We start from the raw sequence: 24,946 nt of genomic DNA on the forward strand, positions 1-24,946 counted from the left end.
ATATTCTTGGATGTGTGGTCTTCCACTGAAGTGTGGTCGCTAGCTACCCTTTTAGATAAAACTAACTTCCTCTTCCAGCATAGAGCTTTCTTTACCCTAAGGATAACAATTGTTGGAGGTTTCACTCGGTTTTATTCCTTTGTGCTGTTCACACATGACCTCTGTGGGGGACACACACGCACGTGTGCGCCAGTCTCTCTGTTCTCTTTTTCTTCTTTGGAGGCCTCCGTCCTTGAAGTCATGCTCATCCTATTCAGATCTGTACTAGTTCCTTCCCTAACTATATCCACAGTGATCATTCTGAGACCTCCTTTGTCAGTCTTTGGGGACATGTATTTGTTCACTTATCTTTGTCTTATTTTCTAAGAAATACACACACACACACACACACACACACTCTCTCACACTCTACTTACATTTGACTAACTATAAACTTACATTAATTTGGTAATCTATCCTGCGTGTTTAAGGAATTGCTTCACTGACTTCTGACTTCCAGGGATGGTACTGAGAAAGTGAGTAGAGTACAATATGCTGTCCTCGTTAGAGACCTTGAAGCTTTTGAGATCTTTGTCTTTAACTTCAGAAATTTCAGAATAGTGTATCTTTGTATTTCTTGTGCATGGCCCTTCATGAGCTCTGTTTAGAGAGGAACATTTATAGCCCTTTCCCTTAGGAGAATTGTACCGAGTTCTTTCTTAGATACTGACCTTCTTTATGTTATCTTCCTGTCTTTCTGGGTTGGTTGGTTGCCTCCTGTCTCTGCCCCTGCTTCTGGACCTGTTATTGTCCAGGTGTTTTCTTCCCTCCAAGTGTTTCTGCTTGCTTGCAGAGGGCTAATTTTGACAGTCTTAATGTTACCATCCTTCTGCCAAAAATTATTTCCATCACATTTTAAGTTTCCAAAATCTCTTTTTGAGATTATTTATCTGTTGTAATATTTTTTGTTTGTTTATTTCAGGAATCTAATATAGTCGTATCTGAGAATGTTGAACGTTCCTTTTTTTGCAAATATTTCCTACCCCTTGCATTGTTGCTGTTTCTTCTGAGTTGCTCATTTTGGTAGAATGTCTACTGATTCTTCGTGATAATCATCATTAATTACCCTCATCTCCCCGAGCCCACTCTCTGCGTGTGCTGTAGGTGGTGTGCATGTGTACATGTTGAGTTTGCAGTGTGATGCTCGGTAGGTGGTGGCTCACAGTAGGATAATTGAGCAGGGCCTTGTCAGGTCCTTCTTCTGCCCGCAGGCCTTTCTTCAGGATCCCAGTGTACCCTAGAAGAGACCTACTGATCTACCTTACCCCAAATTGGGAGCTTAGAGAAAAACACTGGCTAAGGCCTCACTGAAGTATGAAGGGTTTCACTTAATCCTATTACTTCAGTAGTGTTTTGTTTAGTAGTATTTGATATCTGAGACTAGTCCCTTGCTCATGTTCTTTGGCCTTAGACTGGATGTGTTTAGTATACTGCGAGGCACGGGGTGCAGAGGGTATTGACGCCTACAAACTCTGAAGGTGCCCTGGTAGGTGCTTCTCATACCAGAGTCCTCAGAGAGCATGCCTTCCATTCTTAAACCTCTGAAGCAAGTGTCTCTGGTGGGAACTGGCACCCTGTTAGCATTCCTCCCTGCTGGGAAGATGGAAACCCTTGGTGGAATGAGCAGGAGGAAACTTGCTACTTTTTGTCCATTTCCCAAGTCGGAAAACCCACATAAGTCTGACAAGTCCGAATTGTTCTCCAGGTTCCTCTGCTAGGGGAAGGAAGTGGGGGGCGTGGGGTTGGGAGGTGAGAAGTGGGGGTGGGTAAGGGGAGGTAGGGAGTAAGTAAAGTGGTGGTGGCTGAGGTGGGGGTGGGATAAGGTGGGAGGTGAGGTGGGGGTGAGTGAGGGTTGCTAAGTTTGGCAGGTGGTGGTGGGTAAGTTGGTGGCAGGGTCAGGGGAGGTGGGGAGGGAGAAGTCCTTCATTGTTCTCTGTTTCGCTGTAGATTGATTAGTTTTAAGGTTCAAAGCAGGGCTTTTAGCTAAGTCATCACACAATTTATCTCTGTTGGTCTCGGAAGTTGTTTTGTAAAGCTTGGACTCAGCGTGTCGACATGTCTGTCTTTGTTTTGTAATCAATTTGGAAACTCTCGGTTTTCTTCGACAAGTTGCCTGTGATATTGGGGATGTCATGATTTATAGATGTGGGATACGGTGTTTTCTTAAATTGTTTTGTATACATGTTAGGTTTTCGAAATAACTCACCCAACTCCTCACCTCCTTTAAAGGTAATGCCTTTCATGCCGTTACCCTTCCGATGTCTGCTTCCTCTGTCATAATGCTGTCAGAAGCGTGTTGTTCAGGCCAGCAGGAAGCAGCCAGGCCTGTCTTTCTTTGCTGCAGAGGATGGTGCATTTAACAGGACACTGCAGAGGCTTTAAGTCAGGGTCCTCCTTAAAATAGATTTTTTTTTGAGAATCTAATGAAATATTTAGTTAAATAATCTTTGTTTAATTATACAGTTATTAAACTCTTTAAATTAGCAATACAAGAAGCTCAGTTGATTCAGGTTTTGCTAACATTCCACCCCCACAAACCTCTTCTTACGTTGGTTGCATATTACTCATTAAGCCCCGTTGCACCACTTAAAGTAGAAACCAGATTAAAAAATAGAACTTGAAAAGGTTAATTTCCATGACCAAGGAATGGGATGCAGTAGATGGGTTAGATAGCTTGAGTAGTTTTGAGTGTCTCTTACCTAAGAGATAATGAGCACATCTGAGGCACACACCCCCTCCCTCTCCTTTCTGACCTGTTAAGGCCACCTGTTTTTCCTTTCTAAGTAGAATGCGTTCCTGTGCAAGTAAATTGTTAACTCACTGGTTGCCTCCCATAGTTAGCTGGAAGTCTGTGTCCCGAGCAGCAAGGGGCACATGGCAAGAGGAAAGGGCTCACACATACTTGTTTTTTGCTACTTGAGCAGCCATACGACAGTTATTGCAGAGAGTATCATCAGTCGGTTAGGCTGCTGCCTTCCTTACCCCACAATCCCTTGGGAAAATTGCACTGGTTTAGGTGTGATATAAGTGACCCCACCCCCATGGTCTTCTGCATTTGGAGGTTGGCACCCAAGGTGGCAGTTTGGGCGAATGATATGGAAACTTTAAAATGTACGGACTAGTGAGAGAACCTTAGGTCATTTGGGGCACACTCTTGGAAGGGATTATAAGATACAAGTTTCTCTTTTTCTCTGTCCTGGTTGGAGTTGTAATGTAATCACTTCCTTGTCATTTGTAATTGATGACTCCCTTATCAGTGTGGTTAAGGGCAGTCCTGGCTGTGTATGCTATGTCATTTTGGACATTCAGCCTTCAAAATTGAGATAAAAAAAAGCATTCTTTTTCACAAGTAGTTTGTGGTAAGTGTTTTGTTGTAGTGACAGAAAGCTGATCAGTAAAAACACTTGTCCCAGTTCTTTTGTGTCTCTGTTTGGGGAGGGGGTTGGCTAGCTCTCTCCCTAGAAGCCTTCTCTGTTACAGTATTTCTTCCAAATAGAGTAGATAAATCCATTATGCGCTTGTACAACATCTTGAACTACTTATGCTGCTTGTTTATTTTTATCCACTGTTAGACTAGACTCTGTGAAAGCAGATTATGTCTGACTTGCATATCACTATATCCCTGGCACCTCCTTGCCCATTTGTTGGCTCTTAATATATACTAATAAAGATTTACTCAAAATACCCACTTGAGAACAAACTGAGAGATGATAAGCACTGCGAAGTCCAGCTTGTGCACTGTTTCGCTGTCCACTTAGAATACTATCCTTCAGTTTTTGCTTCCTGCCATATTTGAAGGGCTTTATTTTTAATTAATTAATTTTGCCCAGAACTGTCTTTCTTCAAACAAAACCTTGTTTATATGATTATCATCCCCTCTATACTGTGAGACTCAGCCTCACATCTCTGTCACATGGATTTATGTATGAATAACTATATGCAATCATGCTTGCATAACACATAGCCTTTTGTGAGGACAAAGGTAGGCAGCTTTTATTTACATGCTGAGTTGGTTTTGTTTTATTGCAACGGTAATGAACATATTAAGAATTAATAACATTCAGGAGTGCTTCCAAGTTCCACTGTCATTTCTACAAAATAGCAGATTTGTCAAATTATAGTTTATGTAACATAAAGTTGCCCTTTTGAAGTTTACAATTCAGTACTCTGTATCTATATGTTTAAATATATGTATGGGGCGGATGCATAGGGTTCAGGTATGTGTCCACATGTATGTTCATGCATGTGGAAGCCAGTGATCAGTCATTCCACGGGTGCCATTCACATTTGTTTGCTTTGAGACAGTGCCTGTCATGGCTTGAAGCTCACTGGTTAGCTGGCCAGTGAGCTCTACGTATCCTATTGCAAGCATGTGCCCCCTGGCTTTTTACTTGGAGCCTAGAATTGACCCAGATCCCCTGTCTCTCCAGCCTTCCAATTCAGTAATTTTAAGTATGTTTACAGGACTGTGCAACTATCCCTGCAGAATATTATATCATCTCTAGACAAAATCATTCTTACACCAGTTCTGAGTATTTCATATAAATGGAACCGTGCATTTTATGTCCTTTTGTGTCTGATTTCTTTATTTATCACAATGGTTGGCAGTCTCATCTGTATCATGATAATATTAGGATTCTCAACTCTTCATTTTCTTTTTTTTAAAAAAATATTTATTTATTATGCATACAATATTCTGTCTGTATGAATGCCTGCAGGTCAGAAGAGGGCATCAGATGGTTGTGAACCACCATGTGGTTCCTGGGAATTGAACTCAGGACCTTTGAAAAGAGCAGGCAATGTTCTTAACCTCTGAGACATCTCTCCAGCCCCACTCTTCATTTTCTTTATGAGCAGTGTTCCTCCTCCCACCTATTGATGGGCATTGTGTTTTTAGTATTGCTTCTATGAACAAGTGTGTGCAACTTTTCATACTTTGAATCACTTGTATGGATATATGCTTTCTGTACTGTCCGTCACTTACTTGGGAATGAAGTATGGACTGTGGAACTACCAGACAGTCTTCGCCCTGCACCATCTTACATTCTCGCCAACAGTAATGGAAGCCTCCAGTGTCTTTACCAACACTTTCCTTTTGAGGCTGCATCAGATGAGTGCTGTCTTCCTTTGGTTTGCATTTTCATGGTTAATGAAATCGAGCACTTTTCCATGTATCCATTTGCCATTTCTATATCTTCTTTGGGATATATCTTCTCAAACATCCTTTGTCAGTTTTCAAGTTGTTTTCATTTTCTCAGAAATTTTTTAGCATACATTATTTAGACACAATGAACTTCATATAATATATAATTTTATATATTTCTAGACAGGGTGTCTCTCTATAATAGTTCTGGCTGTCCTGGAACTTGCTCTGTAGACCAGGCTGGCCTCAAACTCACAGAGATCTGCCTGCCTCTATCTTCCCAAGTGTTGGGATTAAAGGCATGTGCCACCACTCCCTAGCTCATATATAATACATTTTGATCACTCCCCCCCATTTCCCTCTTTTGTCTCTTTTCCATTTCTGAGTGTCTCCGTCTTCTCAACTGGCCCCACTTGTTCATATTGTCTTTTGGGCGGTAAGCTCAGTGAGCTTAATTAGGATCACTTACAGGAGTGCAGTAGCTCTGCCACTGAAGAAAAATGTCACTCCTCCCCCAGCAACCAGTCACAAACTGTACCTCCTCAAGGAAGGGTGGGACCCCATGAACTTTTCCTCTTTTGCCTCCTGTTATCTTCCAGTTGGAATTGTGCTGTGATTGAGATTTAGTAGTTGATTATATATTGTGGGTACTGCTAGCCTTTTGTGCACATACTTTATTTCTGTAAGTTATCTTTTTTTACTGTCTTTAAAGCACATATGTTTTTAGTTTTTTCCCTCTTTTTGTTTACGCATTTCTTGGCAGTGGTTTTAAAAAAAAACCACTTGATTTGAAGTTGTGATTTATTCTTGAGTTTTCTTCTATTTGTCATTTACTTGTGTCTTTAGGTTGATTATCTATTTTGAGTCCATTTGAATTTGTAGTATGAGCTAGAAGTGTGACTTACTTTTTTATATGTGTTATATGATGCTCTGGTTGACCCAGCATCATAGATTAAAGACTGTTTCTTTCCATACTGAAATGTCATGGCATCCCATGGAACCAACTGAGCATGAATTTGAAAGTTTTTATATAATCTGTCACATGCCAGGAGCACACGCGTGATTACTGTAACTTTTTATTGAGTCTTAAAGCTGAGAAATGTGAGTCCTTTGGTCCTCTTACTACCAAGATTGCTTTGACTCTTTCAGATTATTTGTATTTGTATATAAATTTAGATTCAACCAATTTTGTTGTTGTTGATTGTTTGACACCAGATCTCATGTAGCTCTCTTTAAACTCAATTTCAAGATCTTCTGGACTCAGCTTCCTAAGTGCTTGCATTGTAGGTATGCTCACATGCAGGTCATACCCCCCCGACCCTCCCCACCCCACTGGTGTTTGAACACAGGGCTTTGTGCATAGTTCTTGGCTCTCAGCCATTGAGCTTTCTTCCTGTGTCTTCGGTAGTCAATATAGCAAAAACAAGGCCCCTGTGATTTCTTACAGGGATTGGGTTGAATATGTAGTGGCCCCTGCCACTTGGCCTAAGACTGAACTTGTTTTTTTGTTTTATGGCATGAGACTTGAGACCATGTTATTAGAATTCTGTGGCTAACATTATAAATGATCTAGAACCTAAGGCATGCCATTCATACGTCCAGGCGTAGTACATGTCTGCTTTGAGCTCTTCCACCCTGAGTATACCTGTGTAATCTCCCAGACTAACAAGAGCATTGCTGGGGCATTGGGAATTTCAGAGTCTGCTTTGGGTTAGGTCATTTCATCTTCCTGGGCCTTAACTGAGGGACTTAACTGGAACATGAACCCAGGATGTCATGGACTTAAGGTATTCACTTCCTGGGTTCAAATACCAGTCCTAATGCTTCTCACTCTGACACCACCAGCAGGTTAATTAAGTTCTGTACTCCAGTTTGCGCATCTGTAAGGTGAGGATAAAACCTCCTCATAGAAGGATTGACCTGTGTAGATTGCGTAGGAAATGGTTGGTTGATCGATGCTGTGAGCACTGCTTTGGCTGTTCCTGTTCCAGCTGCTGTTGCGTACATCTCCTCCCTGGCTGTACAGCTTTGACTCAGCTGGCTTCCCAAAGACGACTGCTGTGCCAGGGAAGAAGGGGACAGAGGGATTATAAATAATGAACGATAGAATTTCTAAGTCATTTACCAAAACTGTCTCTGACAGCTTTTTATTCTACCTTCATTTACAACAGCTTTTGGAGCTATTTGACAGTGAAGACCCCCGAGAACGGGACTATTTAAAAACAGTCTTGCACAGGATTTATGGCAAGTTTCTCGGGCTTAGAGCATTTATCCGAAAACAAATTAACAATATTTTTCTAAGGTGAGTGGATGATGGGCAAGCAGGAGAGCAAAACTGATGTTTTTACAAATGTTAAGTAAACCTCCAATAGTTGAAGGAAATGTGCTAACTTCCTTCTTGCTCCCCTGCCTATTCCTCCCTCCCTTCCTTTCCTTCTCCTTTCTTCTTTCTCTTCTCAGGTTTGTTTATGAAACAGAACACTTCAACGGTGTAGCTGAACTGCTGGAAATATTAGGAAGGTAAGCATTTGCTGTGAGTTGCGGATTTGAGTGACTCTCATTCTGCAGGTCATGTTCAGGTGGCAGAATGGAGTGCTGACTTGGATCTCTTGCTCCAAGAACCTTGTGTCTCTCTCATTTGTGCTTAGCCTGTTTCCCAGGTGACTCAAAGACTCACCTTTGCTCCTTTGTTCCACAATTAGATATTGTTAACTACCCCACAATGAGAAGGAGCTCACAGCTTACTCAGAGACAGCGTGTCTGATTGGCTGTCAGGCCAGTGACAGCAAAGGTTCTCATTCGCTAGTCTTAGCTTGTGGGTTACCTGTCCTTTCTCACAACTGTTGAAAGCAGATTTATAATGAATTGAAAGATTGTGTGCCCAGGTATGGAGTTCTAGGCAGCTCCTGGCCTCAGAGGAGGAGCGAGGCAGCTGTGGTGTGAGGTTCAGAGCTGACAGAGCTGGATAGTGATGGCCTAGTCTTTCCTCCTAAGAGGAGAAACGGGGGTGTGTTCTCCCTGCTTCCTCTCAGTGACCTCCCAAGCTGGGCAGAGGCTTCAGGGATGAAGAGAAATGGTGTCTAGAGAAGGGAAGGGGATTTAAAGATATCAGGCAGGTGAGGTAGTGCTCTCTGGAGGCAGAAGGCCTGTGTTTGAAGAACAAGTTATCAGGGTGGGTGCTAGACAGAGGAACAGAGGGAAGTCAAAACATGGGTTTGATAGGAAATTTTGAGGTACTGTCTGCCCGTTTTTGAAAGCACAGCTTGCTCTGTTGGATATTCATAATCAGATTCACTTTCTTTTTAAAATTCCTACTTAGTAAATTATCTTTAGTTGAAGTAACTAAAAAGTCTTGACTGTCAGTGGTGGGAGGGGTTGGCTATGTTTTTTGGACAAATAAAAACTGAGGGGTAGCCAGCTCATAGCAATAGTTTGTCTGGGTTCAGTATGTGGGACGACATTGCTAACCTGCTTTTTCTTTTTTCTAGTATTATCAATGGCTTCGCTTTACCACTTAAGGCCGAGCACAAACAGTTCCTGGTCAAAGTGTTGATCCCTCTACACACTGTCAGGAGTTTATCTCTCTTCCATGCCCAGGTAGGACCTTATAGTAAAACCTTTATTTTTATTTTTTATTTTTGAGACAAAGTCTTCCTTTGTAGCTAAGGCTGGCTGTGAACACGCAATCCTTCAGCCCGCCTTTGAAATAAAATCAAGTTTGTGGACTTAGTGTTTCTTAGGATATTGGTTTTCCTTTTCCTTTTTTTTTTTATTTAATTTTTTTTTTTTAAAGAAAAAGTGTGCTAAAGGTTAAAAATGGTTAAAAACGCTTCCCGGGGAAAATGATAAAGCGTGCATTTTATTTTTTACACACAGTAGAATCTTGGAACTATTTTAAAGGTAGGAATGGCCTTTGTTCCGTCTTATTTCATAGCTGACTTCTGTGTCCCCAATGTTAGCTGCTGCAAAGACTGCCCATAGCAGCATGGATGTGAATGTAGAGTGTAAGAAGGTAATGAGTGGAGTGAGTGTGGCCACTGTGGGCCTTCCCGGTGAATTGGATGTGCTCCAGTACTGGTCCCCGCGCCCTTTGCCCTCGTCTGCTTTCCCTCTTCTCATTTTGTACACACAGTAGACACTTGCACAAGTAGGCAGACCTCTCAGTAGTTTCCCATCTTCCTTTTATAAATCCTTCATTACTTTGAAAATCACCTTGTGATCCCAACACTTATAAGACTGAGGCTAGTGTTGGCAATAGTTAGTTGTCTCAGAGAAGATCAGATACGTCCATAAAAGGAGTAGCGATGGCAATCAGCCTCTGTCACATTCTCCATAACCCTGTTCTGAACACTGCAGTGCATGGTAAGCGTGCCACGGGAAGACATAATTGATCTAGTGATAGTTTTAATTTTAGTCCTAAAGCCTCTGGCTCCTTTCTCTTTTGAGTTTGCATTAAAATGTAACACATTTTTCTAAGTAGTGTTCCTTCTTAAATGTGGAACTCTGTATTTTGAAGAAAAAATTCATGCATATGTTCCAGATTTAGCACACCATCAAAATGCTGGTGTTTTAAAAGGGTAGGTCTCCAGTTCAGGAATGTTTCCGAGCCCTCTAGAAAACATCTCTTTAGTCTGTGCTGTAGGATATAACATTTTGTGATTATTTGAAAACATTCCTGTTGAGACTGGAGCACTCCCCAGATTCTGACTATGGCAAAGTATATCCTGTGGCCCTTTTGGGAAGCTGTGTTTTCAGGTCCCGTGTAGGCAGTTGCCTAGGTTTTTAGAAAAACACTTGCTTCCCCGTAGAAACTAAATCCCATAACCTGAGATGTCAACTGTCTGGCTGTAAATGAGATCCTCTCAGAGTGCACTGTGTCAGCCACTTTCCATCAGCCTCAGAAATCTTAGACCTCTTTTAAGAAAAAAATTCCTCTGGAGTCTTGTTGCTCTGTCATTGACTTGAAACACAGCTTTTAGCTATAGTCCCTGCTACTCAGGAAGCTGGGGCAGGAGAATCATTTACTCAGGAGTTCAGGACCAGCCTGTGCAACATAGCTGGATTCCAATTCTAAATGAATAAAATTTAAAAGCCTTATTTTTCCTGAGAGTTTAAATGAAATGATTGTATCATTAAAACCAGATCCTGGGGCTTTTGAGATGTGTTGTGCCGTGAGCACTCAGCTTTTGCAGTGTGGGATTTAACATGCTGTCCTTTCTCTTTTTTCTCGCCCAGCTGGCGTATTGTATAGTACAGTTTCTGGAGAAAGATCCTTCACTTACAGAACCAGTAAGCTATTTATATCTTTCCATAATGTTAAAAAACTTAAGAAAAAACATTTTTATTAAAATGATGTGAAACATTAAATGTCTCTTGTTTTTTCTCCTTTTCCTTTATAGGTTATTAGGGGTTTAATGAAATTTTGGCCTAAAACATGCAGTCAAAAAGAGGTAAGTATTTAACATCAGAGAATGCCAATACTGAAGGAAGTCTTTGCCTAGTGCTCAGTGGGGCTAAGCATGCACAAACATATGCCTCATCTAAAGCAGCTTTGTAGGTCAGTGGCAGTCAGTGTTCTCATTTTTTTTTTAAGTTATGAACTGATTGGCCCATTAGCTCAGGCTTTTTATTGACTCTTATAACTTATATTAGCCCATTATTCTTGTCTGTGTTAGTCACGTGGCTTAGTATCTGATTCGGCGAGGCAGAATCTTGCTTCTTCTGTGGCTGGGTCAGGAAGGCAGACTGGTGTTCTCATTTTTACTAGATGTAAAAGTAGCATGTAAGTAGATGTTAAGTAGCATACCTAAGCACACTGAGTAAGAATGTGCCAACAAACCAGAACCTGCTTCCCGAACTCTAAACCACGAACTTCTAGTTACTGTAACCCCTGGCCACGCCCCATTGTGTATCCAGTTATTTAGCTTGATCGATAGCACATTTATAGTGACTTTGCGTAGCCTGGAAGGCTACTCTAGTGCTCAGGGGTTCCTGGGTACAGTATCATAATATATAGCAGACGTTGAACTTGTCATGCCTGGGAATGAAGGACCATACAGTCACCTAAACAGGCATGTAAGGAGGAGTGAGTCCCCAAGTAACACCTTGAAGGGAGCCTGACCATCTCTACACCTGTCTGAAGCCTTCTCCTCTGGCCTAGAAACAGAGGCCACCTGTTAGCTTTCTGTTCCAAGACATGGACATGACAAAGGACACAGTAGATGGAAAGAGCCTCTCCCTCACATCAGCTGTGGTCCTAGCCCTGCTCTAGAGCTTCAGGAGGTTACCCCATTTCTTGACAGCATGAAGTAAAGAGAATCTCTTCATCACTGCACCTGTACCTTGAGATAGGATAGAAGCATCCTTCTTAATACTTTAATCGCCTAGTTGCTTTTCCCAGTGTTATTTTTCATGAATAAATAGGTAACTGGCATTTATTTGTTATGTTTCCATTCTATTTATACAAATGTCTAAATCTATTTGTCTCACTCCATTGTGTGATCTTCAAGCTTTCTTGTGCATACAGCCCCAGGCCATGAGATTCACTGTGCTCTAGAGAGAGAGGAGGAGGAGAGGGAGAGAGTATGTACATATGTGTGCATATCAGCATAGAAAACGGGTCAGTGTGTGCTGATGTGGTTCACGTGGTACTTTAACATGAATGAGTTTGCTGTTTGTCTCAGGCTTGGAGAGCATAGCAGAATGAGAGCTTCTTGTCAAGTGACTGTCCTGTGGTGATGGGGACCAATGCACATAAGTCCAGGAGGGTTAGCCATTATTTTTAAAACGTGGGGTCAGATGGAGTGTTGGTTGGTTGTTAGCAGTGGGCAGAGTCCCAAAGGCCTGAAGGGGGAGAGGCCAGTTTGCCTGGGGTCCCGGAGCCTCCATGTAGTTAAGATTCTTGGTGCTATCAGTAATTTACTTTAACAGAATACCCTTGCTCAGTGTGGTCTTTGTGTGTATGGGGTAGGGGTGGGGTTTGCACGTGGAGGCCAGAAAAGGACTCTTGAGACAGTGACTCGCCGTAGAATTTGGAGCTGAGCTGCAGCCAGCAAACCCTGGAGATCCTTCTGTCTCAGCGCCCTGTAGTATTGGGGTTGTAGGCATATAACCCACTTGTCTTTTTATGTGGGGACCGGGAACATGAACTCAGCTTTTCATGCTTTCATAGCAAGCCTCTTACCTGCTGAGCTATCCTCCTGGGCCAAAATGAATAGAATAATATCTGGTTCGCCTTCCTTCCTTCCTTCCTTCCTTCCTTCCTTCCTTCCTTCCTTCCTTCCTTCCTCCCTCCCTCCCTCCCTCCCTCCCTCCCACCCACCCACCCGCCTTCCCTTTCTTGACTTTTTGTGTGAGTTTTTCTTAAAATTGTAAGTAAAATTGATCATGTGGAGTTTTTAGTGATGGATTTATATATATATGTTTTTTTGCTTCTGTGTATAGGTCATGTTCCTTGGGGAGCTGGAAGAAATCTTGGATGTGATTGAACCATCACAGTTTGTTAAAATCCAAGAACCTTTGTTTAAACAAATTGCCAAGTGTGTTTCTAGCCCCCATTTTCAGGTTAGTAGTAAACAGAACATGAGTCAGAATGGTGTGTGCCATGTGAACCAGTTTGGAGAAACTTCGTTTGTGTTGAAAAATAAAGCCACCATGGGCACTAGCTACATTTATTTATTTGCTTATTCATTTATGGGGGGGATTATGTGTATGTGGGTATGTATACATGAACGCAGTGTTCACAGAGGCCAGAGATGTCTTAGATCTCCCTGGAGCTGGAGTTATAGGTTTTTGTGAGCTGCCTAGTGAGGGTGTGGGGAACTGAATTTGGGTCTTCTGCAAGAGGCAGTCGGTACAAATACCGTCTTAGCGACTCAGCTACTTTGTCTTCATTTGGGATTTTCTCACAGGCTGACTGTACTGTTAACAAATAGTCACCCGACCTGAACACCTGTCCCTAAGAGGCTCTATTTCTTAACTTCAATTCCCATAATACCCTGCAAGAAGGCATGATGGGAACACAAAGCCTAGAGCAGTAAAATGTCCTAACTTGGGTAAATTAAATGAAGTGAGCCGCTAGGGTTTTGCCAGTGTGTGAGGAGTATTTGTAATGCTTAGGAGGAGAGAAGCTGAATGTTACCCTATGTCGTCTCTCCCACTGTTTTGGTAAGACCCTTCATGCCTTGCTCAAGGTTCCAAACTAACAAGGAAGTGTGGTTGAATTTTAATTTGAAATGTGGCCTCTTGCTAAAAAGGCTAAATAAAGCCCATGACTTTCCATGGCCTGCTCTGCCTCCTTGTGGCTGTTTGAGGAGAACACAGGGAAGGCGCACCTTGATGTGTGCTTTCAAGGAGGCTGCTGGGCTGTGGAAACTGCTTAGGAGAGAAAGGGACTAAAGTTGAATGCAGTGCTTACTTCTACCTGGTGGCTGCCTCGCTAAATGTCCACCCTGCAAATCCAGCAGACTCACCGTGCTGCCCACCATTTGAAAATACTGTCCAACAGCGCAAAAGCACACTTCTCATTTGAAGGCCAGATAGAGGCCCTGGCTCTTACTGTTTTTAAATCTAAAGACATGTTAGTAGTATATTAAGCTAGTGCTTATACCACTAAGAGACCAAACAGGAAAAGTAGCTGGAGCACCATTCTGTGAAGCGTCGGTCTGGATGCACTAGAAAAAGGTTTAGGACAGTGTGTAGAGATTTTGCAATCTGTCCAAAACATAATTTCTAAATTTACATAAATAAAGCCATTTGAGTTCAAGTCCAAGGTGAGTAGCTCAGCCCACAGATCAAGTTAGAGCATGGCAGCATGGAGGACAGAAAAGAGGGATCCAAGACAATGAGCAAATGACCCGCTTCTCCAGGCAGACACCACCATAGAAGGCCACAGCTTTCCAAGCAGCACCACAAGCTGCACCACAAAGCCTGAAGCCATGAGCCTGGGGACTGGAGAGATGACTCCGGGGTTAAGAGCACTGGCTGGTCTTCCAGAGGACTCAGGTTCAATTCCCAGCACCCACATGGCAGCTCACAACTGTCTGTGACTTTAGTCCCAGGGGATCCAGCACCCTTACACAGACATACGGGTAGGCAAATCACCAATGCACATAAAATAAAAATTACTAATGGATTTAAAACAAAACAAAACAGGCCTGTGGGGACATTTAAGACTCAAAGTGAACTAGACCTAAGCCAGACAAGGAGTTCTGAAAGCTGAGCTGGGCGAGGGTGTGTGTGCAGAGTAAGGATGCGTGGGAACTGTACAGGGAAGAGCGAGGGAATAGGTGGGATGTGTAGACTTGGAGGAGAGGATGATTAACAGGTAGGGAAAACTTTTCCTTCCCAAGCTGGTGAACCGCCTGGCGACTTCCTGAGAGATCATAAATCTTCACGAAATGTAAAGAGTTATTAATATTTAATTATACCTTTGATTGAATGATTTAAAAATAGCCTTTTAAAATACTTTTATTTGAAAGGATTATAATTTGTCCTTTTCTTTCCTCAAAGGTGGCAGAAAGGGCACTCTATTATTGGAATAATGAATACATCATGAGTTTGATAGAAGAAAACTCCAACGTCATCCTTCCCATCATGTTCTCCAGTCTGTATAGGATTTCAAAAGAGCATTGGAATCCGTACGTGTTCAGTTTCCTTCCATCCTTCCCCTCCCTCTCCTCCTGCCCCCCCTTTTGCTCTTCTCTTCCTTCCTCCTCCTCCTCTTTTTCTTAGTAAAATGTCCTGCAGCTCGCTGTGCACCAGATGCTGTGCCCATTGCTAAAGGCGCCCACGTGACAAGATAAAAATCCTTCCTGAAAATTTGCTGGTTGGGAGACTGAAGAGCAAACAAATATTTCTGTAAAGAAGTGCTATTTGGTTAAAATACCTGTTTACTTGAGAGGCTTTCTGGCCTGTGTGAAGGCCCCAGATATATTTGGGGATTGTGCTAGAGCTCCAAAGGTTCCACATTGGCTGGCAGGCCTCAAATTAAACTTGGTCATTTTTCTAAGGCGGATCTTACTGTACTGGCCTGAACCTCAAATTCATGACCCCCCTGCCTCAACCTCTAGAGTGCTGCAGTGTGGCAGTGCTTGACTTCATTTGGAATCCTGATGGAGATGGTGGTGACAGGGATCCCTGTAAAAAGTCACGTTTTAAAAAGGTGTCTGTCACGTTCCGAGGTCTGTAGGCTCCAGAGGGCAAAGGCATGAGTGTGCAGTACTAGAAAAGGGAGCAAGGCCTACATGAGCTTTCTGCAAGGACCTGTCAAGAAATGCTGAGGGAATGTAAGGAGATGGTCTGAAGAGATCTACATTTTATGGGAATATCCATTTCCTAACAGCTAGCTAGGTTATTGGATGGTGGGGGAGACAAAATTTTATAGTGTAGGACAAGTTGAATTTAGCCCTAGAAGAGTTAAAATATTGTATAGCAAGATACGTTTGCATGTCTGTCTATGCAATAAAGTTATGTGGCATTGCAGGATTAGTAAGTGCAGTTCAGTTTATCATATCTGTCTTTTAAATTTTTGCATAGTTATAAAATAATGTTTTCTTTTAGTTTTCTAGCTTGTTCTATATTAATAGAACTCTGAAGAAGAGCTGTTTAACACCGTCATACAGAATTCTCCTGTGGTCTGGAGAGAGCTATAGGTAGTGCCTGTCAGTTACTGTCCAGTTTCCAGTGCTTCTCCAGGGCTGTCCTTGGGAAGAAGACCATTCTTGAGCTTTAATGTAGTTTTCCTTCTTCTGGGCACCAAGCAGAAGCCGCAGCATACACCAGACTTCTTACTAACATGTGGCCTCATTTTTTTAGAGCTGTCTTCTTAGTAAGATTGGGGGGGGTTGTTGCAAAATGGAAGCAACCTTGTATAGTTTTGAAATGGGAGACACCATTCTTTTTGCCGAGTCTGAAGCACTCAAGTCTGTCACAGCACAGTTCTCACGTGGTCTGTATCTAGAGTGCATTCTGCCTGATAAGAATAGTTGAACAGCTTGGCCTCTTAGCTGTGTAGTGCTCCATAGCCAAGAGCATCCTGCACCAGCTTGGCAGCTTTCAGCAGGGGTAATGGGTCAACAGAAGAGCTAAGCAGGAAGGGACAGATGAATGTAACCCCACAACAGCAGCTTGTAGGGGCTTTACCGCCTGTCTTTGAACACGCGGTTTAGGAGCAGTTTCTGACTTGATGTATATTATTACTTTGAAAGTCATTTTTAACCACCTGTTCTTGTTTATAAGGTATAAATGGTTGGTCTGTCCGTCTTTGTTGTTTCTTTATTTTAAGATAATCTCTGTATATAGCTGCAGTGACCTCGAACTCTCAATGCTCTTACTTCTGTCCCCCCAAGTACTGAGATTACAGGTGTACACCATCAGCGTGTGTGTGTGACTACGCGCGCACACACCTGCCTAAGCTATGTTCCCAACCTCTAAAGCAGTAAAGCAGCTTTATTTTTATACTGGCATTTTATTATGCATTGGCCATACAAACATGTTTTAATAATTTGGAAGGGTAACTTTGGGTTTTAACTCTGCCATCCCTCAGGAAGATTGTGAACAGTAAAGAATTCAGCTCCAGATGTGGGCTAGGAAACCAGATGTGGTGAACATGCCCATAGTCTCAGCACTAGGTAGGCGGAGACAGGAGTATCAGGAGTTCAGAATCATCCTTAGGTACATAATGAGACTTAGGCTAACCAGTGCTACATGAGTGTGGGAAATGGATTTGTAGGGAGCAGTGGGGGTAATAAGGTTGGCAGAGAGGAGAGGGTTGGAGGGTTAAGATGATCAGAATGCATCTTATAAGTGTATGAACTTGTTAAAGAAAAACTTCAAGTATTTTATGTATATATAATAGAGGAGAAGCTGACTCATGCCTGCCAGAAATGTCCTGCTTTTCTGTTCAGCGCCCCACTGTGGAAGACTAACAATATATTCTCTTCTCTGCCTCACAGGGCTATTGTGGCGCTGGTGTACAACGTGTTGAAGGCCTTCATGGAAATGAACAGCACTATGTTTGATGAGCTGACAGCCACATACAAGTCAGATCGTCAGCGGTAACTTTTTAAAGCTCTTTTGTCTGCTGTGCATAAGGCTCCAGAGTCCTTTCTGAGCTCTTTGCTGAAGTTGCCTAGTTGCCCTCAGATCCAAAACAGCAGCCTGGTCCTTACACATTCCACCCCTGCGTGCGAGGCTGCGTGCACACTAGCCGTGTCCTCATCAGTGCGCTGCCCAGTAGACAGTCCGTGATGGTGTGGTGGTGGTGGACCTGCTTCTCTCCCCTTGTCTCTGTTGTACTACAAAGTTCAGAAACTGGCACATAACTGGACTTTCAGGCCCACTTCAGGGAACCACTGGGTTCTAGTCAGTTCTCTGGGCTGACTGTTTGCTAACTCACCCAAACTAGAATTGGGCTAGCATACTTTACTCCACCACAGGAGAGACTGGGCACTATTTGTCCAGAACTTACGGTCTAATCTGGAAACCAACAAATGCATTACAACCTAAAAGAAAAGAATACAAACTTTATTGGTCTTGTATTAGCAAATCGTGAAGTAATTAAGAATAGAATGGAGCAAAAAAGTCTTTCTTGATTCTCCCATTGAATTTTTGTTATATTAAAATAAATGATATACTATATAATAATATATTAAATGTTAAATATGATTAAAATTATTTATTATTTTTCAAGGCACGGTTTTTCTGTGTAGCACTGGTTATCTCAGAACACACTTTGCAGACCAGGCTGGCTTAAAACTCAGAGATCTGCCTGTCTCTGACTCCCAAGTGCTGGAAATAAAGGTGTGCACCTCCATGCCTGGCTCAAGTTTTGTTATAAGTATAGTATGTTCAACTTGCTAAAGAATGCTTTTTTAGTTAGGGTTTCGGTTGCTGTGAATTGCTTTCGTTTCAGAAGTTTACTCCATTATCATCATGGCAGGAAGCTTTGTAACACACAGGTAGACGTGGTTCTGGAGAGGTAGCTGGGAGTTTTCCATCTAGATCCCAGGCAGCAGTCAGACACACACAAGGCCTGGTTTGAACATTTGAAACCTCAGAGCCACCCCTCAGTGACACACTTCCTCCAACAAGGCCACACCTCTTAATAGTGCCACTTCCTGGTGATCAAGCATTCAAATCTATGAGCCTGTAGGCCATTCCTATCCAAACCGCCACAGATGTAACGAAGAGGTTAGGGGAACACAGAGCTCTTTGTGGTTGGTTCTTTGACTAGACTCTGATCACAGGAAGGTGAATGCCAGCTTTGTAGGTCTTTAAGACTCCCAAAGTGGGCATGTGGGGATGTTCCACTTGGGATTTTACTGGACCTCATGGAAGGATGTTTCCTGCTATTGTTTTGCCTCTTTGCTTTCCTTATTTAGAATGTGTTACTGGGTTTTACCAAGGAAAAGGGCAATGGATAGAAAGGTTTGAGAACAGAGGACCAAGGCAGAGACCGTTTTTAAGTTACCGGATATGGTTTATGGGAAACTGTTTAATCACAGAATATGGTTTTAATTATAGTATTGTTTTTAATTACAACATTGAGATTAATGTCAATTCTGTATTACCAGTTGTTAAAAATTATTAAGTTTATAATGACCCTCCATGCTCGACAGTTAAGCTAAAATCGTAGAAAAGTTATTTTTTTAAAATACCTAAGGGGGACTGGAAAGATGGCTCATCTGTAAGAGGATTTACTGCTCTTCCAGAGGACCCAGGTTCAAGTATAGTATCCATAACAACTCCCAAAAGTTCAAACTTCAGTTTCAAAGGATTTAACCTGCTCTTTTGGCCTCCTTTAGGATTAGGCATACACACAATGTATAGACATATGTGCAGGCAAAAAATATCTAGACACTTTAAAAGTGGGGAGGGGAATTAAGGGCACATTAGAATACCATGGTGAACCATTAAACAGTTCACAGTGCATAACACTTGCCTGTTAGGGCAACAGAGACCCTATAATCCTTATTATTATTGTAGTAAACAGGGAGTAAGTCTGGGTGAAATCTTAGTAAGAATATTGGAGGAGCTTCAGTGTAAGTAAGTGATAGGGTGTGCTTGACTCAGTACGCTCACACACACACACAGCCTTATTGCAAATTAATTGATCCATCTTTAACGAATTTCCTCAATGAAGTTGTTTTGTGATCTTTTATTATCTAAGCTAAATAGTTCAATCACTTGAAAATAGATGGAATTCACTAAGGGACTAGGAATAGACAACTGTGAGGTTGACCCGATAGAAGGCTAAGGCGGTTGATAGTAAATGAACTTCCTTAATGAAAGTTGATTTTATTTATTTGTTTATTAATTTTTTAAAACAAGAATGATACTTTGCCAATGTGCAAAAGGCTGTTGTGAGCCGATACAAGTATTGGCTTCTCCACATCAGTGAGTCACTGTTAATCAGTAACTGAGCATGGGGTCTGAGGCTGTGGTGGAAGCGAAATAGGAGGTTTTACTTGTCGGTGGCAGCAAGTTGATGCTTTCAGTTCCCAGCAGATTTTTTAAGCATTACAAATCAGAATGGTGGGTGGAGTAAGCTTTTGACACTGTTGCATATGGGTGCCAACACTAGTGCTATGTGAAATGAAATGGGAGGAGAATTTGACAAGATTCCGAGCTTTTCAGGATGCTGAAGTCTTAAAATTCCCACCGACAGAAAAACTGGGAAAAATAAGGCTTGGCACTCAATGCATCAGAGATATTTAGACTTTTGGGAACCAGATGTGGTCCACATCTCTAATCCCAGCATCTGGGATTGGATGCTTCCAGCAACTGGAAGCCAGAGGAGCAGAAATACGGGGCAGCCTGGGCTACATGTGACAACAAAAAAAGAGAAGTATCTAGATTTTTTTCCAGTATATAGTTGCATTTATATGAAAGGGCAGTAAAAGAAAATCCATAGACACATGAGACCTGGGTGCCAGGGTCTGGAGGAAGAAGTGGGCAGCATGATTTCTTTTTTGGGGATGGTGGGAATGTCCCTAAGCTGAGACTAAGTTTAACCTGAGTTGTCAGTATGAAAGTAGTATGGCTGCTCAGCGTCCACTCATCTGGAGAAAGAAAGGACACACAGGACAAATCACATTGCACACTGTAGGGCCGTTGAACTGAGAGAGCAGCTTCCATAGGAGAAGATGATGATGTCATGATGCCAGCTGCAGTTTAGGGCAGTGTGAGCTGCCACAGGATGAGCTGATTTCAGTTGGTGGAAGTTCCCAAACCCTTGTTTCCTCTCTGCCTCTGCCAGACAAAGAAGTCAGAGGCATTAAACCTTATATAAAATTTATGTCTGTGTACTTAAACCAGCGTTCTCTGAGACCATTTGTTTAGACTAATATTATCTTCAGATTGTACTGTCAAACAAGTGATAATTGCCCAGCCGCTTACTTACAACTGAGAGTCTAGAGTCTGGAAGCCAGCAACTTCCCTTTCTAGAGACCGACTCACTCTAGAGTTTAACCCTCTTCAGCCTTCATCTCCTTCTGTCTTACTCTTTATTAAAATACTAGTTGAGCTTTTTGCCTTTTGGGAAGAGGTATATGTTCTCTCTGTAGCTTAGGCTAGCCTTGAACTTTCAAGTAATCCTCCTGCCTCAGCTGTATGAGTGTGGGATCACATGTTAAAATTTTCTAAAATATTTGTTTTTATTTTTTCTGTGCATGAATATTTTGCTTGCATGTATGTATGTGCTATACATGTTTGTCTGGTGCCTGCAGAGCCCAGAAGAGGACTTTGGGGCCCCTAGAACTGGAGTTACAGACATTCATGAGCCACCACCATGTAGGTACTGGGAACTGAGCTTGGTCCTTTGGAAGAGCAACCCTCGGCTCATAGCTGCAAATCCCTCTTTCTAGTACCTAAAATATTTTTCTGAATAAATCTCAACTTAATTTAAAAGTAAAAAAAAAATCCATGATGATTGGATACTTTTCTAATGTCCCTTATGCCCTTGAATGAAGTTGTTCTAGTTCAAATTACTACTTAAGTTTAAAGACAGTTATGCCTGCTGAAGTTCACACTGTGCAGATTGCAGTTAAAATAGAAATCATAGTAAACAAGGTCTAAATTGCCAGAATATTAATTATTAAGTGAAGAAGTGATTATGGTATATGATTCAACATCCCTGCAATTGCAATGGGAATGTCAAATTGCGTAGTTTTCTTAGAACTTTTGTTTCGCTTTGTTTTGTTCTTTAGTTCAAGGAGAATGAAACTTAATTTTTATTGGTTTTCTGCTTAAAAGTTTATTTTTTCTGTGTATATCCATGCACATAAAGGGCACACATGTGTTTGTGTGTGTGCCGCATATCTACAAGGGAGATGGACAGAAGAGGATGTTCAGTTTCCCTGGAACTGGAGTTATAGATGGTTGTGAGCTGCCATGTGGATGTTGAGAACTAAACCTGGGTTCGCTGGAATAGCCAGTGCTCTTAACCACTGAGCCATCTCTCCAGCCTGATTTTCTATTGTTAGAGAATTTAATATAACTTTGCTAAGTATTAGTGATTGCTGAAATAGTGTTTAACATTGGAATTCCATGCAAAATTCACATTATCCATATTAATTTCTCTGAATAAAGAATATGCTGTTGCTGAAGTGGGATATGCAAGGACCAGTTGCTTGAGTCTGAGGCAGCAGAGCTCCCGTGCTTAGGAATGGTTTGAATTTGTGACTTCACTGTGTTATCTTGGTCTACTTTTTACCAGTTTATTGCAGTAAGCTAGCAATGAACTGAATTAGGTTAGTAGATGTGAATTCATGTGATGAAAAATTTTAAATAAGTGTGAATGTGTTTATAGTTTTATGTTCTTTGATTATGTACTTCCTACTTGATTGATATTAAAGCATTTGTTTAAAAATAACACTGAAATTTCCAAATGTCTTTGGCAAAATTCAATTGCTGAACCTATTTTGGCTTATCCAATTGTGGTAAACTTTGCCAAACAATGTAGTCTGAAGTTCTGGAAATCACTGGTAAATTGGTATTTAACCAAGTTTGAAGGCTTGTTCACTTAAAATTTTAATACACCATAATACCAGTATCCACAAAGTTTCATGTAGATCATTAATACATTATATCATAAAATATAAATATACTTTGATCATATGTTTTCAGAAATAACCAGTTTCAGTATGTATTGTATGGGAAAACTGGACACAAATGAAGGAGAAAATGTATTTTCTTGATCTTGTCCCTTTTCTGTCAGTGTTATTTCCAGCATCTCTTTTGAGTATTTATTTGGAAACAAATAGAAGGTTGGGTTCTAACAAGGCTCTGAGCATTTAGAAGCCATCAAACACTTTGGTTTTAAGATATACGATACTAGAAGCCTTCTCTAGTTTTCTCAGTAATTGTGCACTGTATTATAATTTATACTGTATCTGCAGATAAATGGATGTTAATGTAAACCTTAAAAGTCTTGTTTTCTACTCTGTACTATTTCTGTGTCAGTGAGAGTGTCAGCATAGACCCCACATGAGGGAGAACCCCAAAAGGAAATCCCAAGAAGCTTGCTGCCAGGCGCTTCAGAGCCTCTAGGGCCTCTGTGAGGGAAAGGCTATTTCTAGTGGGCAGTCTCACCAAACCCTGTCACAGTTGTTGACACTGTTTCTGTTTCTTCCTCCAGTGAGAAAAAGAAAGAAAAGGAGCGTGAAGAATTGTGGAAAAAATTGGAGGATCTGGAGTTAAAGAGAGGTCTTAGGCGCGACGGGATAATTCCAACTTAACAGCGATCTGACTGCGACATCACTAACCCATGGGGTCACACGCTTATGTAGTAGAAGGATGGAGCAACAGTTTTCTGTATTGTGCAACTTTACAGTAGATTTCACATTTGTCTCATTATTACAGCAGCACTGTATATACCTGTCTCTAAGTAAAGGAAACATAAGGACTTCAATCCAAAGTTTGGACAGTAGATGGACTTCTCAGAACTTTGCAAACATAATCATTGTTCTAACCCTCTTAAAAAAAAGAAAAAACAAAAGGTCTTCAGAGATCTGTTGGTGAAATTGCTATGTTAAAATTCCATTATCAGGAGTTCCTTATTTATCACTAGCAGAGAGTATGATACAATTTTCAAATGTGAACAATCTTAAATTTAGCTTGTCTTTCTGCTAAGCTGTTAAATGTATTTATAGTAAAAGAAGAAAAGATTGTCATTCTTTATAAGTTTGTATAACACCCTCCTCTGGACAGCTTGACTGTAATTTGACATCCTTTCCTTTTGCACACCTTCATGAGTCAAATGTCCACGTGGAATGGGGCAATGAATTACAGAGGTCGCTGGTGAAATTTGTCTGCTGGGTGAGCATCTTCCCAGTGCCCAGGTGTTGCCAGTACTCCTTTAGTTTTCATATCAGGAGTAACAAGAGAGGGGGTGATAAGCATAGTAGCAAAGGGAATGTTGGGCTGTGTATCAGATATGGTGAGTCCAAATCAATGTCTTGAATCCTTTGAAAACGGGCAGCAGGGCGCGCAGGCTCCAGCCCCTGCAGCACTAGCTGGAGTCGTCATGGTGCACCCAGACCAGAGACAATTTAGACATGTCAGAGAAACGTCCTTTCCGACCCTATGAAGTGAGAAAGACAGAACACTAAGCATATAACCATGACGTTGAGCACCAGGACTGCGCATCCAATTGGGAACCGAGTGGAGCAAACAGCACGAACTGTTTGGAGTTGTTGCCTTACTTTCTAATATGTACTTATAAAGTATTTCAGCAAAAGAGGATGCAGCCTCTGGGAGAAACAAAACATGTTCCAGTGTTTTTTGTAGATTCTCGTTCAATAGCTCATCACAGCGCCAGCCCTGTTTTTAGCCAGAAAGGATTCAGGATCAACATTATGCATTCTGATATGGATGCATATTCCTAACTACTGTATTTGTTACCAAAAGTGGTTCTACAAATGCTACTGAAAAAAATCTGGAAATTCCTAATGTCCTGAGTATTAATAATAAAGTTTAAAAAATACTTTTATATCAAAGGTGCATCGTGACCAAATTGTTTAAGAAATAAACACAAAACTAGGGCTATACTCTAGGTGTATCTTATTGGCTCTCTGTTCTGTATTAAAGGAAGAATCTTGCTTGATAGGCAAATTGCTGATGTACTGGTGTGCAGTATATACTTGCCCCATGTGGTTGCATTGCTGTATATTGACAAATAAGTGTTGGGGGATTTGTTTCCTGGGAAGCTCTTGCTCATTCGAGACGGCAGCAGCGAGCCCATAACCCTGAACCATCATGTCCAGCCGTGTTCATGACGTAGAGCTGATTCTGTGTTCATATGTTGAGTTGTGATCGTAGCTAACATGAACACATGAACTGTTGTTGCTCTCGTAGAAATATCGTCTAGATTGGGCTTGTATATTTCCTTCCTTTTAAATGTAAAGTAGAATATGCTGCTTCGTTGTTTGCAAGGAAAAGGAGGGGAAAAGCCATTGATTGACCTTTCTCACTAATCAAAGTAAACTAATGATGGGTGATATTTTCATCTAGGTACCTTTGGGTTTTTTTTTTTTTAATGCCTTTGTTGATTCTCAAAAGGAAACACAGTGTTTTGTTGTTGTTGTTTTTTAAGGTGTGAGACCTCCAAGTACAAGATGGTTCTGAGGAATGACGAGGGTTTTAAAGAGCATTAAGGAGGGTCCCGTGTTAGAAACGTACTGGAGCAGAGGTGCAGGTTCACACATTGATGCTAAACCGTAGCCCATCTCTTCTTTTAGCTTTTCTATTTTAGCCGTTACTTTA

General features: G+C 41.5%; 1 protein-coding gene across 2 annotated transcripts in view; it reads left to right on the top strand.

Annotated features, from left to right (window-relative positions):
• The window catches only part of Ppp2r5e (protein phosphatase 2 regulatory subunit B'epsilon), a 141,698-nt gene extending 117,467 nt beyond the window's left edge, over positions 1-24,231 (top strand). For both annotated transcript variants that reach the window (XM_075948748.1, XM_075948747.1), the window contains exons 6-14: positions 7,354-7,484; positions 7,643-7,702; positions 8,671-8,779; positions 10,418-10,471; positions 10,582-10,632; positions 12,626-12,745; positions 14,693-14,820; positions 17,137-17,238; positions 22,821-24,231. In XM_075948748.1, coding sequence (XP_075804863.1) covers positions 7,354-7,484; positions 7,643-7,702; positions 8,671-8,779; positions 10,418-10,471; positions 10,582-10,632; positions 12,626-12,745; positions 14,693-14,820; positions 17,137-17,238; positions 22,821-22,920 — 855 coding nt within the window. In that variant the 3' untranslated portion in view covers positions 22,921-24,231. The remainder of the gene's footprint in view (positions 1-7,353; positions 7,485-7,642; positions 7,703-8,670; positions 8,780-10,417; positions 10,472-10,581; positions 10,633-12,625; positions 12,746-14,692; positions 14,821-17,136; positions 17,239-22,820) is intronic.
• Positions 24,232-24,946: the final 715 nt, after the last annotated feature.

Source organism: Microtus pennsylvanicus, chromosome 14 (genome assembly GCF_037038515.1).
Source record: "Microtus pennsylvanicus isolate mMicPen1 chromosome 14, mMicPen1.hap1, whole genome shotgun sequence".
In the NCBI taxonomy this organism is placed as follows: domain Eukaryota; kingdom Metazoa; phylum Chordata; class Mammalia; order Rodentia; family Cricetidae; genus Microtus; species Microtus pennsylvanicus.